The sequence below is a fragment of the Colias eurytheme genome, chromosome 11 (genome assembly GCF_061535395.1).
Source record: "Colias eurytheme isolate Ceu_HAF_F1 chromosome 11, ilColEury1 Martin Lab GWU primary, whole genome shotgun sequence".
In the NCBI taxonomy this organism is placed as follows: Eukaryota; Metazoa; Arthropoda; class Insecta; order Lepidoptera; family Pieridae; genus Colias; species Colias eurytheme.
Window position 1 is genome coordinate 8465632 of NC_142990.1, and position 16774 is coordinate 8482405.

The 16774-nt window shown below is 35.0% G+C and overlaps 1 protein-coding gene across 2 annotated transcripts in view; it reads right to left on the bottom strand.

Annotated features, from left to right (window-relative positions):
* Nuak (Nuak family kinase 1) overlaps window positions 1-16774 on the bottom strand; it is a 38008-nt gene that overhangs the window by 6468 nt on the left and 14766 nt on the right. The window contains exons 2-26 of one of the 2 annotated variants that reach the window (XM_090107443.1): window positions 15087-15192; window positions 11021-11220; window positions 10700-10808; window positions 10517-10625; window positions 10293-10412; window positions 9797-9929; window positions 9390-9468; window positions 8759-8900; window positions 7988-8099; window positions 7518-7644; window positions 6991-7072; window positions 6543-6731; window positions 6054-6180; window positions 5523-5612; window positions 4927-5039; window positions 4515-4639; window positions 4169-4269; window positions 3791-3944; window positions 3335-3487; window positions 2845-3051; window positions 2122-2181; window positions 1838-1949; window positions 1339-1436; window positions 916-942; window positions 218-297 (exon numbers count right to left, since the gene is read on the bottom strand). In XM_090107443.1, coding sequence (XP_089963569.1) covers window positions 218-297; window positions 916-942; window positions 1339-1436; window positions 1838-1949; window positions 2122-2181; window positions 2845-3051; window positions 3335-3487; window positions 3791-3944; window positions 4169-4269; window positions 4515-4639; window positions 4927-5039; window positions 5523-5612; window positions 6054-6180; window positions 6543-6731; window positions 6991-7072; window positions 7518-7644; window positions 7988-8099; window positions 8759-8900; window positions 9390-9468; window positions 9797-9929; window positions 10293-10412; window positions 10517-10625; window positions 10700-10808; window positions 11021-11220; window positions 15087-15187 — 2950 coding nt within the window. In that variant the 5' untranslated portion in view covers window positions 15188-15192. The remainder of the gene's footprint in view (window positions 1-217; window positions 298-915; window positions 943-1338; window positions 1437-1837; window positions 1950-2121; window positions 2182-2844; window positions 3052-3334; window positions 3488-3790; window positions 3945-4168; window positions 4270-4514; window positions 4640-4926; window positions 5040-5522; window positions 5613-6053; window positions 6181-6542; window positions 6732-6990; window positions 7073-7517; window positions 7645-7987; window positions 8100-8758; window positions 8901-9389; window positions 9469-9796; window positions 9930-10292; window positions 10413-10516; window positions 10626-10699; window positions 10809-11020; window positions 11221-15086; window positions 15193-16774) is intronic. The other variant, XM_090107444.1, reaches the window with a different exon arrangement.

Sequence of the window (16774 nt, forward strand, 5' to 3'; positions counted from 1 at the left end):
TCAAATTTAAAAATTTCGAAACATTCTCAAACATTGTAAAATCTATAAAAAAAGTTCCAATGAAAAAATTTTGAGCTCAAGCGTGTGCCGTGTGCAATGTAATGTCTGTACACTATAATGACGCAAGCGTGCGAGACCGGTCGCTACTGCATATTATGCGGTATATCGGCAACGTTTTCCCGTGCTACAAGCGGATGCAGTGTGCGGGCGCACTCACCTCGCGGCACGGGCGCGCGCGACTTGCTGAACATCGAGTCGAACGGGGACTGCATGTCGCGGGACGACCAACCTTCGCGCCTACAACATAAGGGTTATATTGCTGTAGCATGGTTCCGCACACTTTTAGATGCAACTTAAAAAGGATAATATATATTGACCACATGATAATATCATCAATATTACACACATTTATGAGAATTATATGCTATATGAAAACTTTATAGCAAGAGGACCAGATTTTGATTATCGATAGAAAATATCGCGATCGGTCTGACAATGCCTACTAATTTTATCTACTAATTTTTTTTCGATATTAAATACTTGATATAAAATTAATAAATCGATCAGTTACATAGATCTTAATATTTATTTCATAAAGCGATACAGATCTTGTCTCTGTACCAATATTGAATACACAAAATAAATAATTGAATCTCTCTTAAAATTTACACATTTTCATTTACTTCATATTTAAATACAAAGACGGTACATTGTTATTTTACATATATTTCCTTTTCCACTATTTCGAAGACCTTTATATCACTATCAATTAATATTTCCTAATAATAAATACTTACGTCTCTGAAATGCTTCTCTTATTTTCCGTATACCTATGTGTGCTGCATGAAATGATAGTTAATAATAAAACATTGAACGAAACCATAATAAATAGTTATTGGGATGACATATACTTACATGAAATGCCTCCGTGATAAGTGAGGGCTGCATGCGAAAAACAAATGTCATTAATTAATTATATTAGAAAAAAAAAACAGTGGATTTAGCAAGCAAATATCAAACTGAAATTGTCCCAAAAAACACATTAATAAATTAATTCATGAAAAATGTGATTAGTATGTTGTAAGGGTAAAAAGTAAAAACTATTAGTACCGTAAGTGATTATTTTAAACTAGATTTTATGAAATCAATTAAAATGTTTGAAAAAAATCAAATACAATATAGTTAAGATAAAACAAAAATATAAAATCCCACATATCATATTAAAACAATGACGTATGTCATATTAATAGCCCCAAATGTATAAAAATTGAGGTAAATGAAAGTTCAAATAAAATAAAAATTAATTAATTCATGTTATGCTACAAAAATAATATTTACCTGTTAAAGAACGGTGTATGCAAGTTGTTGAAAAGTGAGTGCGGATGCTGGAAACCCGTGCCCTCTTCGCCGTTTAAACGCTGAGTTAGCGCACGCACCTACAAATCATTTGTTAAGAATAAATATTTTCACATTATAACATGAGACAGCACACTTAAATAATAAATGATGATGTTGAATAAAAACTGACAGAAGAGATTGGGAACCTTTGCAAAGTTAACCTAAAAAATGTTTGCTAGTCAATACTGAATAACTCAATTCTATGTGATATTAGAACCGGGCAATGTATTTTGATAATAATAGAACTTTAGAAACAGACTTAGGGTACGTTCAGTCGCAAATATAAAACGTGTGACACGTGGAGGATATGGTAAGATTTCCACAGAAACTTTATTTTAAATAAGTACTTTATATAACAATAATTTCTATAAAGGCCAAGTTGTGTATAAGTAAAAAAATAAATAAAAGTTTGACACTACAGTTGTAAACTAATATTTACCCTGTGCAATAGAGTGGAGAACAGATTCTCAGCGGTGAGCAAGTGGAAGCCCTCGTCCTCTTCGTCCTCCTCGCCTGAGCTCACAGACTCCGCGCGAGCCAAACGACTCGATCTGGAACATTTATAATTTACATTCATTGATGTGAACCATTTATTTTATTCGCAACCACATCCTATGATATTCCGTGTGAATAAAAACTTTTAAAATCCTATTTGAAAAAGTTTAGTTTTCTAAAGCGATATTTTGATACATATTACATTTCCAATTATATGTCAGTGCTTACCTCAATCTATGCATATGGGTATCATCTTCTTCTTCAGATTCACCACCGCTAACAAGGCTACTGTAAAGTAAAAATTGTATAGTTCAATTTATTATCTTTCTTTTTCATGAACATAGCTCAATTTTAATTAAAAAGCATCAAATAGCTTGAAAAAATCACTAGAAGCATACGGACAGAAGCACAAATGGAAAATAGAAATCATTCTTTCGTAGTCGCAATTTCATTTCTGTGCTCGCAACGTTACCACACAAATTGCGTTTCACTATCTTGCCATGACCAAATCCGTTTTTCCATGCTTTGTTCAAATATACCATATCACAACATATTTTCATTTAAAAGTTAAATTTGTCATTTTACAGGAATGTTTTTTTATCTTTTTATGTAATACATATTACGAAAGCGCGCGAATTTCGCAGTGTTTCGTAGCACTTACCTTCCACAGCGATGGAGATTATGAACTCCAGAGCTAGCATAGCTCGCTTTGCTCCCCTCCCCCTACTTCTCTTATAGGCAATTAGGCACATACCTAGTACGTCGCGGTGTTATCCTCGCAGTATGCGCGAGTGGTGATCGCGGTGCTGACTCTGGCTCGAGGCTGCGCTGGCGCGGAGTCACGTAGCCCTTGCCCTCCACAGCGATGGAGATTATGAACTCCAGAGCTAGCATAGCTCAATTCTCATTACCCTTTGCTCCCCTCCCCCTACTTCTCTTATAGGCACATACCTAATACGTCGTGGTGTTATCCTCGCAGTATGCGCGAGTGGCGATCGCGGTGCTGACTCCGGCTCGAGACTGCGCTGGCGCGGAGTTACGTAGCCCTTGCCCTCCACCGCTATTGGGATTATGAACTCGCGGGCTGACTTCTTTATTGGCTCGCCGCTGCTAGGGCTGGCCTCGCTTGTTCCGGTAGATTCAGTGGACGCTAGACGCCTGTTAGTAACGAGTTGGTATTTTTTAAATATCAATACAATTATTTACAAAATGATTTAGAATTATAATATAGTAAATAAAAAACGATTAAAGAATGATGATTAATTAATTGGAACACGTTGAATTAAAAATGTTTTAACGACATGACGATGTTTAATTTTTTACAAGAATGTAAAAATTATAACATCGTTTTTTACTATCTTCAAAAAATACTATTGCATAAATATATAAAAAAACCTAAAAAAACCTCAAACAATATAAGGACAGTAATTAATTAAAGTACCTTAGCGGTGTATGCAAGCGCGGTGCGGGCTTATGCGCAGCGGGCGCGGGCGCAGGCGGTGAGGGGACTGGCGCGGGCGCGGGGCCAGCGGGCGGGGACGTAGCGTCTTCTGGCGCCATGCTGATTGGTATGATGCGCTCCACTGATACGCCCCTGTTAAATTACATACAAATATAAATTATTATACGTAGTAAAAATTAAATGGTTGGGCATGGTTATATTTACTTTAGATATAGTTAAATAATCTAGCTATAGAACAGGGAAGTTTAAATAGCGATCACATTAAACACTTGTAATATATTCAATATTTGTGAAAGTTAATAAAAATAAAACCTTTCTTAATTTATTTCAGAAACAAGGTACACTTTATAAGACCAGCGCGCGTGGAAGACAGCGGCGAAGCTAGTGACGTCACGCCCACTGACTATATTTCAACAATCACGTCACCAAACTCACCTATTGCGATGGTCCTCAACACGATGATGCGCCTCCGTTCTGAACAGCTTGCCCTCATTGCGCGGCGGTGCGGAAGCGGGCGGTGTTGATGGTGGTGACGCGAGTGACGTCACACCCGCTGATGATGAACGCCCGTATGGTACTGGCGGTTTGCCTGGACATAAAAATACGTATTTATTAAAACTATTGTTTAACGTGTTAAGACGTATAACCTTTAAAATAGTGCTTTACGGGAAAAACATACATGTCTATGACATTGCAGACGTAGACGATAAACTTAAATCTATATTGTTCATAAATTCAATGCATATATGAAAAAGTTTAGAATACATAAGAAGTATACCAAATTAACATTCATAGATTTATAAAAAAGCTCACCAGTTCGAATAGCAGTAGAAATGATGTCTCTAGCGGCGCGACGGCGGCTTTCCTCTCCAGCACGCTCCTCCACTAATTTCGCCATTGAACTTTGCAGGCTCCTGTACAAAATATAAAATGTTTTAATATATTCATACATTATAATTATTATTATAAGTCCATACAGGTATTTTTTCATCTTCACCTAACCTCACTTTTTTAAATATTGATTTATCCAATACCTATTTTGTCGTTAATCAAGATTAAATTAACACACCAAATCTAGATCAAAGCTAGAAAATTTTTATAATTTTAAATTCTAGACCTTATTCGTTGATTTAATTAAAAATATAAAAAAATTAAGAACCTTCTAGCATCCTGCAACAGTACAGCCGGGTCGACCGCAGTGGACGCGTTTGCGGGCTCGCTCTCAGTTTTCTTAACACCGCCTTTGTTCATTTGCGTTTGTTTCTCGTTGCTTTCAACTGGCGACTGAAAATATAATTATAAAACTATATATCAAAAACTATAAATAGAAACAAACTAATCATATTTTCTATTAATAGTAAACGGTCAAATACGATCGATGTTTCACTTGTGTTAGACTCAAAATAATAGAAATGAATACAAAAGAAGATAAGTGAGTAATGTGGAAAATATGACTGATACTAAATATGTAACGTAAATATGGCATATTTGGCTAAGATCCAGGCCCTTATTATTAGTTAAATATTACAATTATTATATTATTTTATATTTTTAATTATGTTAATTGTTACCTTAGGTGGTTCGATGCCGATTTGTTGCAAACGCACTGTTCCATTATCAAGTGGTTTGCTTGATAACTCGCGATCTTCACTTTGAGCTTTGGGCTTCGCGATTTTCGACACAACTGCAACGGTAATAAGGTTGTAATTAGATTGTATTAATAAGAAGTATTTATTAATATATTTTCTCTATGTAATTTACGTATAGATTGTCTAATCTAAAAATGAACGCCCCTCCACTGTGTTTACGCTCACATTCAAAGTACGTGTATAGACGCAATACACACAAATTGGTCTGCCTCATTGGTCGTTCAGTCCTCCAGTCCAGTCCATGCCCGAACGACAGTTGGCCAACTAGTGCATAAATGACGCGATGCACGACAGAACGGACGTGTCATTCCGTACATAGCGCGCTCTTCCCGCCATACAATGCTAGGCACCTGAACTGATCGCCCGATTAGTTAATAAATCAGTGCGCGAGTGTCAAAGTTTGCAGTAGAATCGACGCGCGCACACATATAAAGTGGTTCAATAATTATTTGTCCTCACACATTGAAACAATTAAGTTTAGTGGAGGGGCGTTCATTTTTAGATTAGACAATCTCTACCTGGTTTAGAAACATTTCGTTTGATTTCTGGCGATGTGGTAAGAGACGCTCTTCTTTCGAATTGTTCCTTGAAGCTACCGACGTGACCTCCTACAAGTAGATTAAACCAGATATTAAATGATATATGATTCAAATTATCCTTCCTCAATTATTGTTATAACTAACGATATAAATATCAAAGGAACTTGAACAAAATATTTAAAAAGTTTGGCATTCGATCAAAAAGTGCAGAGTAACAAAAGCAAGCGAGAAAAGACTAAATCTAAGCATCGCTCTTACGTTGTTTTAACAATCACAGACCAATTACTGATCCTTTAAAAGAAAATTGTTTAAATCCTACTGATATTACAAATGCGAACGTTTGTATGTTTGTTTGTTACTCCTACAGGCAAAAACTGCTAAACCGATTTTCATAAAATTACACGCATAGAGGGTAACTTTTATCACGAAAACCCCACGGGAACGGGAACGGGTATGCGGGGTTTTCATTTGACGCGGGCAAAAATCTAGTGAAGTAAATAAATCATGTACCTATAGACAATTTCTTTGGTTTAACTGGTGCGGGCGCTGGCGGAGTAGCTGGCTGTGCGGGCTGAGCTAGCGATAGAGATGTGAGTTTATCTGCGGCCGCTGATACCGTTGTTTTATTGTCTTCCACCTGTTAAAACAATAATGTTTACAATTTTATATTAAATGATGGTTTGGTAAAAGATGGATGAAATTTTATTTTGACATAGACTTTATAAGTTGATGTTATTTATCTATACTCCTATACTAATATAATAATAATATAAGGAGGAAAATTTGTATGTATGTTTGTAACAAATGGGCTCAAAACCTACTGGACAAATTTAGATTATACTTTATAATAACATAAGTTATAGATCAGAATAACACAAGATCTAAAGAACTTGAATTTTCCCGCGGGTGAAACCGCGGGGCACATTTAGAATGCGTATATTTTATAAATCTTTTGAATAACCAAATTGAAAAAGCCTTAAAATATTTCTCGATAATAACCTTTGTTTCTTCCGGTTTTTCTGGAGCCGTGTCAATTTTAACGGGTTTCTTTGGCGACACAACCTTCGGTTTCTCCTCATCTTTGGGCACATCTTTGATTTCAACGGTTGGCGCTTTGCTAAGTTCTACTGTGGCTGGCGCAGGCGTTATTGTCATAGTAGCCGACGATTTTAGGGATGGTTGTGGGGCCTGTATTTTCATAAATTTACCATATTAGTATGTTACTTATATTTCTCGTTGCAATAAGTATATGAAATTGGTACATTTTGATAACATTATTTTGACACATTACACTTTAAAATACGCCATAAAAATTAATACACATTCTTGGGCTAATTTTACTCCTAAGGTAAAAGCAATTTCAGCAGTACTAAAAGTAGATGGCTAAACTAAATTATCGCACTTTAAACATGTTTCTAGAAGTTTCCAATCATTTCCCGGTATTTACCTCATCATTATAATACTGCTCGTCGTCAGGCACACTGGCCTCCTCCGGCAGTGCGGGCGGAGCGCCGGCGATACTCGCGCAACTGTACAATACAAGTATTTTATTTTATTAATTCTTTGAATAGCGCTTTATTGTATTTAGTACATAGTGAATTGTGAGGAGAAATTAATAATTGACTTGTTTATTTATACTTAAAAAGCAACGTTTTACTACAAAACGTATAGCTGACCAACACGTATAGCAGACCTACGCGTGTCACTGACCCACGTGTCACTGACTGACCCGCACGTGTTTTAATATAGACATTATAATATATTATATGGATTTGGAATGTTTTTTTTTTAATTCAAAGATAGGCACTTTTTCATGATTTTAGTTTTTCAATGATCGAGTCTGTTTTACTTAATGTTAAAAATTAACATGTATGTATATTACTTATCTTAGCCATGATTGTCTTCTGAATATTTCTATATGGAATCTTAAATCTGTTAACAAATAATTAATTAAAATTGTATAATTATATTCACCTGGCAACCCTCTCCTTCTTCCTTTGCAAGCCGCTCGCGGACATGGCAAGTTCCAGCTTCCTCTTGTTGTCACTCGCGGAAACAATGGTGCGCGTCGGCGATGGTTTTATAGCGTCCTCGCCACCCTCTAGAAATTTAAAATATTTCATTTATATATTATATTGCAGTGTTTATATAAATCAGAACTTATAAAATTATAGTTTATATAAATATTTAAATATGTAAAGCTATATGAATATCTACTATATAAAAATAAGTCGGGTTTTCCTTCCTGACGCCATAACTCCAGAACGCATGAACCGATTTCCACGGTTTTGCATTCGTTGGCAAGGTCTCGGGCTCCGTGAGGTTTATAGCAAAGAAAAAGGTGTCTCTGGTGGCGAAACGGAGTTCGCGGGTTTGCTAGTATCTTCTAAAACTAAGAAAGAAAAATAATAAGAACCCCTTAAATAGCTTCATTGTAACATTACCTGCTACAAGTTCCAAAATTCGTTTCTCTGCCGAGTTGCTAGGCTCCACTGCCATCGAAGTGGAGCTCGTCAAATCTGTACAGCTCTCATCCGGTCCGCCTAGTTCTGTCTGCTATAGAAACAAAAAATAACAACACATATTTATAATAGGTTTACATGTAAAATTTATTATTACAGGTCTGTGAGTAAGAGGAATTTAAACAATTCAATAGAAAATTTAACGATTTTCATCATCATTATGCGTCCAAATGTATGTAAGAATGCTTGTAGATTAATACGTTTGTATTATGTGTGTGCATACTCAGTGTTTGTTTGTGGAGCGTACGCATTTGCGTATAAAAGCGCATAATATGTAAGAGCGTGCATGTATGCGTGTCTACTATTCATTTGTTAATACATTTATAGTTTTGTGTACGTTCCCGTATCGCTGTACGCGTATGTGACGTCGTTCGCGCTGTTACGCTTGCGTGTGTGCATATGTGTACGCATCCTAGAGCTTGCATATGCATGTAGAATATATGTATAACTAGATTTCCGCCCGCGGCTTCGCCCGCGTTTTCAAAGGAAAACCCGCATAGTTCCCGTTCCCGTGGGATTTCCGGGATAAAACCTATCCTATGTGTTAATCCAAGTTACCCTCTAAATTTCATTGTAATCGGTTCAGTAGTTTTTACGTGAAAGAGTAACAAACATCCATACATCCATACTTACAAACTTTCGCCTTTATAATAGTATTAAGAATTAAGATGTGTATAGTTTATGTATACATACCTCATTCGGCACAACAACACTGTTCGAGTGTGAGGGCGCGGCGGGCGCGAGCGACAGCAGCAAGTCGAGTCGTACCGGCGTCTGCGCCGCTAGAGCTTCAGCCATCTCGAGACATGATGTCTCGCAGCCCGTGTTCACCCACCTGAAGGGTATTTTTTTTTAATTATACTCGATTGTTATAAATAGGTAATCAGTAGCTGTGACGGGTGAACCCGCAAAAGCAAGAATTTCTATAGCTTATTCTATTTTGATGCATAAGCTACACATCCGAGTATTGTCTCGGATCAGTGATTTTTGCATAAAAAAGGATAGGCTGAAAGGTTTATGAGAAATAGTATTATTTATTTATAAGAATTAAAAAGGATGCTAATTAATTTATTGTTTGGGTAGCCATGTTTTTTATTATTTGAATAAATAAATAAGTTTCTTCAAAATGTTCTCGTATAGAACTCTATACATTCTTTACAATAACTATCAAATACCTAAGATGATCCACATCCTATTAACTGCATTTATGCGAACAAATTCTTCGGCTAAAATCCATTCTGTCTTTAATTGAATTAGGATTCTTATATATCGGCAAATTAAAGAGAAATTTAAAAAACATGCAATAATTACGAAAAAACCTTACGGATGGTCACAAATGTACACGATGTCGGCACGCTTCAACGGGTCCACCGTGAGCATGTCACGAATTAGCGGCGACGCGGCTGTAATTAATCACTTTTAATTGTTATGGATTCTGGTTTATGCGATTATCTAAGTAATTAGCGGGTAGCTATGTGGCAACTGATCGCCTTCTTGGTAGTGGTTGCTGCGTGACCGTATTACGATCCTGTATTCGATTAATTTCATTAAAGTATAAAAAAGGGTTGGAGGAAATACTTCTCCGAGTAATAGACATACTTAAACTCAATACAAAAAACTAAGAACAATTCAAAATTCAAGAGGTATATATAGTTTGCCAAATATAACCTAATTTTAATCTACTGTCTTTCTTCAATTTAAGGGTAGATTAATAAAAAAGTGCATACTTACTAGATGGATTTTTAGGTTCATAATAATCTCCGTTGCTAATTTGTCGAACAAGACGCTTAAAGTTTGAGCCGTCGAACGGCATGGCACCATACACCAATGTGTACAGGAGCACTCCTAATGACCAACAGTCTACCTGAAAATTAATGAAGAATTAAAATAAAATAAAATATAAATACATAAAAATCATTTCTACATTTTTCCTCTCACCTCACGATCACATAACTTAGTTTACATACATAATAATAAACTATTGTCTTTTCATCCATTAACCCACAAGCTTAAATCAATAATTGAAATAAAGATAAAAAAAACTATTTTAATTAAATTATAAAATGTAAAGAATAAACTGTTTTTTGTGTAGGATCTCTCTACGCAATTATACCAAACAAACCCAGCCTTAATATACTAAGGGAAGAAATACATTGTAGCGCGATGATAAACGACCTGCAGGTGAGTTTGATAAACAAATTTCATTTGAATTGGATAATGGACTCACTTCAGGACCAATATAAGGAGTTCCTTTAACGATTTCCGGCGACGCGTAAAGCGGGGAGCCGCAGAACGTTGACAATAATGACGTCTCTTTGAACACATTGGAGAGACCGAAGTCCGCTATCTGTTCAAACATATTCATATTAATTATTACTAATAAATATAAGCAAAGAAAATAATTTTCTCAATAGTATTTGAAGGTTAAAGACATGCTTATGGATAACTTACCTTGGCACTGCCCGTGTCATCGAGTAACACATTTTCTAACTTTAAATCTCTATGGCAGATTTTATGTATATGGCAATAATATACAGCTGTTGCAATTTGACGAAATAACCTTAAAGAGAGGAATTATATAAATTAACTAATTCAGCATTAAAAAATCAGGTATGTTTGGAATTGTATTCTAACCTTCTTGCTTCATCTTCTTCTAATACCTTTTTCTGACTAAGATAATCGTACAATTCACCACCGGAACAATATTCCATTACCAAAATCATCTTTTCACTATTTTCAAATACTGAAACAAACCAATGTGTTCATTGTTCAATTGTCTAACATTGGCTCAAGGTTTGAGCAAAACAACATATCAAGAAGTATGTGAATAGAAGAACAATAGATTCGAGTTTGGGGTTAAGCTTTACAATGAAAATGAAAATCGACACTATTGCTGGCCGGTTATCTACCCCTTCAATTCTTTTATTCTTAATTAATCATGATTAAACTATATACCTTCGTATATATGTACAATATTCGGGTGCCTAACCGAAGACATAATCTGCACTTCTCGTCGAATGCGTACCAAGTCAGCTTCTGTTTCAATTTTACATTTCTTTATCGTCTTAATTGCCACCTCTTGTCCAGTCTTCTTATTAATTCCCAATTGCACTTTTCCGTATGTACCTTGACCTAATTTCCTTACTATATCGAATCTGAAACAGAAAAGTTTCAAAACTTTAATTATTATATTGCTTTACAGTTTATTTACGCCAATAATTACATGATTATCTTGCTTTATTTTAGATAGACTAGCGGTAATATATGCACCTACGTCCTGTAACTTTTTATTTGCTGTACAGTTATATATTTTAACTTCTTGAAAATTATGGCTCAGCCATAAAATTGGGTGCAGAAAGTAGGCAACTGTGAACGAACTCTCATAACGTGAGTGGGACTCGTTTTTAATAATAAAACCGAGCCGACATTAACAGCAGAAGTATAGCAAATATTTGAAAATTGTTTTTGTGAAAATATTTTTTTGAATTTAGTGAAAATATCAATTTATCACTATGATTGTGGGATGAAACAAATTTACAAGCTGCAAAAATTCCTCTTACTTTATTTAAACATTTTGTATAACCTTTCTTAATTTTTACGATGCTTTAAAATTTTTGCCTGAGGCTAAGAGCAATCAATAAACCTTTGTAAGTTATAACGGATAAAAAGCGCATTACACGGCCACTGAACTCATGTTGTTGATAAAATTCTGTTTGTTTTTAACAATGTCACGTTGGTGAGTATCAATTGCACTTTATCTGACGCTTATGTTTTTGGTCACTGCATATAGCGGGAATATATAGGAGGTACTTAGCCTACAAACAATGAAATGAAGACGGGAACCAAAGCGGCCGCGGCGTATCGTTGGTCAGCATAACATCAGATATCATCAATCATGTGATTAATATTTTTACAGAGATTTTTACATGTTATATTTTGTACCAACTTTGTAACATGGCAACTCGCAATAATTTATTTTATCATAGAAGTCCTTGGGTCCTTAATCCTAAATCCTAGACATGCATTTTTTATTTTTGTGTTGTCCATTTCATCGTAGGTATTTAATATAATATTTATAAAAGGAAGTATGCTTTATTAGACATACAGCATCCAAATGTGTATGCATAATATTATGTAAACACTAAACAGTAACATTCAACGTAATAGTACGGTAGGCATTGGTACGAATTATTTATACAAATACTTTTCTCAACTACATATTATCACATGGTTTAAACTTTAAATAACAATTACAATTTCAGAGTGTAGAATAATTTTCAATAAAATTACGTTAGTCAATGCAATCAACTTTTAAATTTTTTTACCTTGAAATATCTAATGCTGTCACTGGACAGTGTCCAAGCCTCAAGGCCATATAGAGCAGAGTCGATGTAAATCTTGAGACATTGTTTCGATTTTCCGTAATAAAAAGTTTGTAAAAAGTAGAGCATAGTATGTTTCTATATTATACAGATAATTATTTAAATTTTTATTTCAAAAATAGTGTGACGTCACCTACAACCTTTACGCCCACTATTTCCGATCCGCGAGCGTGGGTGCATAAATCTATACCCTAAAATGCGGTCACCGACTGCGCCTTTCCACGTCTCCCACTATTACTTTCAATAGGTATATTATTTTCTATTAATATTTTAATAGGTATATCGAGGACATTAGCGCTATGCAACGGTGTCACGACTTTACATTTTATTGTAATTATTGTAGAATAATCACGACAAGTGAGAAATGTCGATGAAGAAATGTCGTCCACCGACCAAAAAACCTTAGCTTTGGAGAATTGAATATTTTGTTCTTGTGAAATTGATTTATTTTTTCAACAAATAGAATGTTTGGAAGTTGTAGAGCGATAAGTCATACCGACTATTTCACTATCTTCACAAAGGAATGAATAAACACATGCTCACCTACAGCGAATTACTAGAAATATGCATGTCTATAAACAAATGGCAGTGTTTCACATATTATGTTACTTATTTAATCAGACGTTTAATATGACTTTAGAGCATGATGCTATTTACTCAAGTAGGGGCTTATTTATTTTAAATAACGAGACATTTTTATATGATGTGCTAATAATATTATAATTTGACTTGTTGAGTAAAATGTAGACACGCTACAAAAAGCTTGTTGCTGCTAAAATTGGTAAATGTTTGACAACTGTTTTTGCTGACCCATTTCCTTTTATACTTTTCAATTTGTTGCATTTTTTCAAATCCGGTACAAGTTTTGAAAAATGAAATGTTTATAGCACAGAAAATTTTATCACGCTGGCAATGATCATCGTACTTACCTAGTTATCTTTTTTAAAAAGCCATTGCGTACAACTATTCCAGCAGTATTTTGTAGGGTAGATTAAAAAATTTCCGACATACAGGGTGTCCCAAAAAGTAGTGATGAACGATAGCTGGGAGGTAGAGGACCAAGAGGGCTATCCGAATCACCCCCATGTGTGTTATGCGATTTTTCGTATTTTCGGAGTTATTACATTTTTTTCAATTTTTCATCTATCGCCGAGTACGATGAGATATTTATTTATGGTGACGTGAATTATTGCGCTAGATGCTTGATTTATTTTGTGTGCTAAGCTGAAAGATAGGCCAATTCAGTATGGTAACATTTACTATCGTTAGATCTTCGAAAGGAATAAAAAAAAGAATTAAATGCCAAGGAAGATAAAATTACCCAGTATGTTCATAACTTCAAGGGCCCATAAAAAAATAAAATCACATAAAAAAGGTTTTCCATTTGGCTTTTAAAAACTTGCTCTATCAATCAGGTAGCTACCCTAAAAATTTCATTTTATTATTCTGAAGGCTTCAATCGAAAAATTGAAATCTAAATGTGGTAAGTGGAAAATTTTTATTAACATGATGATCATTAAAACCAATAAAAAGGTGTTAAATTACCAGAATTTTTTTAAAATAGCCCCGCTGTTGCTCAATGCAAGTGCAACATCACCGTAAAAAGTTGTCTTTTTAATGTCTGAATGCTCTTTTATCATTTTAAATGGTTTCTTCTGCAACTATGAATTTCCGGGTTATTTCGTCCAAATTGTGGAAGTCTCTCGTCTTTGTAGTATTCCCACGGAAAAAATTCAATAGGGTTTATGTCCGGAGACCGTGGAGGCCAGGCTAAAGGGCAAAAATACTCTGAAAGATGGATTGGTCGTTGCAGCCTGCGCATGCGTCGGTGATGCCTGCTTTAAAGCCTGGCCTCCACAGTCCCTCGACCTTAACCCCATTGATTTGTTTTAATGGGGATACTAAAAAGACCTCGGCCACTTGAGAGAATGCCACAATTTGGACGAAATAACCCGGAAATTCATAGTTGCAGAAGAAACCATTAAAAATGATAAAAGAGCATTCAGACTTTAAAAAGACAACTTTTTACGGTGATGTCGCACTTGCATTGAGCAACAGCGGGGCTATTTTAAAAAAATTCTGGTAATTTAACACCTATTTATTGGTTTTAATGATCATCATGTTAATAAAAATTTTCCACTTACCACATTTAGATTTCAATTTTTCGATTGAAGCCTTCAGAATAATAAAATGAAATTTTTAGGGTAGCTACCTGATCGATAGAGCAAGTTTTTAAAAGCCAAATGGAAAACCTTTTTCATGTGATTTTATTTTTTTATGGGCCCTTGAAGTTATGAACATACTGGGTAATTTTATCTTCCTTGGCATTTAATTCTTTTTTTTTATTCCATTCGAAGATCTAACGATAGTAAATGTTACCATACTGAATTGACCTACCTTTCAGCTTAGCACACAAAAAAAATCAAGCATCTAGCGCAATAATTCACGTCACCATAAATAAAAATCTCATCGTACTTGGCGATAGATGAAAAATTGAAAAAAATGTAATAACTCCGAAAATACAAAAAATCGCATAACACACATGGGGGTGATTCGGATAGCCCTCTTGGTCCTCTACCTCCCAGCTATCGTTCATCACTACTTTTTGGGACACCCTGTATATAAGCAAGGTTTCTTACCTTTGTTTCAGTCGTAACCGATGATCGTGCAGCCGCACATCGCCGGTATTCTCAATACCGTCCATGATGTTGGCCGTACGCTTGTTCTCGCCGACCACCATTTTGTCTGAAAAGATATACGGTTTACGCTTATAAATGCATTCATCTAAATACATATTATAAGAATTATTGAGTATTAATTGAATTTTGAGCGAAGAGTAAATAGAAAATAAGCGTAGTACCTATAGAAGAACATACTACTGAAACATCATAATTATGTGCACCATTTGGAATTCTTAGCTCTATTTGGTGATATTCTGCTACAAATTTCAACAAGAGCTCAATAAATACAAGTTCTGAATTACATAACGCAGAATCATATCATCACAATAGTCGAAAGCTTTCGTTTTGGTATTATTACACCATAATAGACAAAAATAAAATAGTTGCAGAGATTCAAATTTCAACGAATGCAGTCATTACAAATAAGAAAAAAAATCGCTACAAAAAATTAGAAACGCTCGTATTTAAAACAGTTTATTGAGTTAACAATTTCTCCTTGAGCGTATATTGATCAGAGCCAACAGCCGGCGTGCGGTGTGACGTAGAGGACGTACGAGGAATCGTAATGAGATCGTGTAGGATACGCTGGAGATTTATTATTCTGTAGTCTGTTCACGTATGCTAATGCTTTCTGTTCAACACTTCGCTGAATACAGTCGTCGAAGAAAGTTTCAAATATATTTAAATTGAAGTCTGTGTAAGCTTTGCTGTGCTTGTATTATCATTATCAAAGTATCCTACTAATATTTTAAACGCGAAAGTTTGTAAGTATGGATGGATGTTTGTTACTCTTTCACGCAAATACGACTGAACCGATTACAATGAAATTTGGTATGTAGGTAGCTGAAGACCCAGTATGAATAAGACATAGGCTACTTTTTATCTTGGAAATCCCACAGGAACGGGAACTATGCGGGTTTTTTTTAAAAACTATGCGGGTCTTTTTTAAAAACCCGCATAGTTCCCACGGGCGAAGCTAATCTCACGTGTGCGTACTAATCTAATTTGTCTTCTGCGAAAGTAATAATCGAGGGGTATATTACAGATTCGTATAAATTTTTTGTTCCAAAATTTTCCCAATTTTATAAAGTACCTACCTTGCTTTATGAATATGTACCTTAAAAGTGGAAAAAAAGACTCGTCCCAACACATACCATAAATTAAAGTGTCTGGCTTTCAATATTGATTGATATCAAGAATAAGACTTTTATGATTAAAAGTCTTATTATCCAGTCGTAAAGCTGAATAAAAGAACCATAGGTATATAAAGCCGCGATTTTACGATTCACAAAAATACACGGACACGTAAGCACACTTTCCCAATGATGCAAACATCTCGCTTTACTTAGAAATAATTCTGAGACTCTGTTCTAAGAACTTCGATATGTGAAATTTAATCATGCATCAAATTTCGTCCCAGTTAAAACAATGATATTTTCAAACAAAAATAATCATGAGGGGGTATCTATTCATCATTGATGTAATGTAATCGAGGCTATAGTAGGTAGTTGAGAATATCGTCTCTCTAAGCTAATGGTAAACTGTTTCCTGTCTTACTTCTTTTAAGGCACAAGATGTAACCTATGTTTTGTTGGAGCACAATTTGGCATAGATTCATAATAGATTTTCTGTGATATAATAAATAA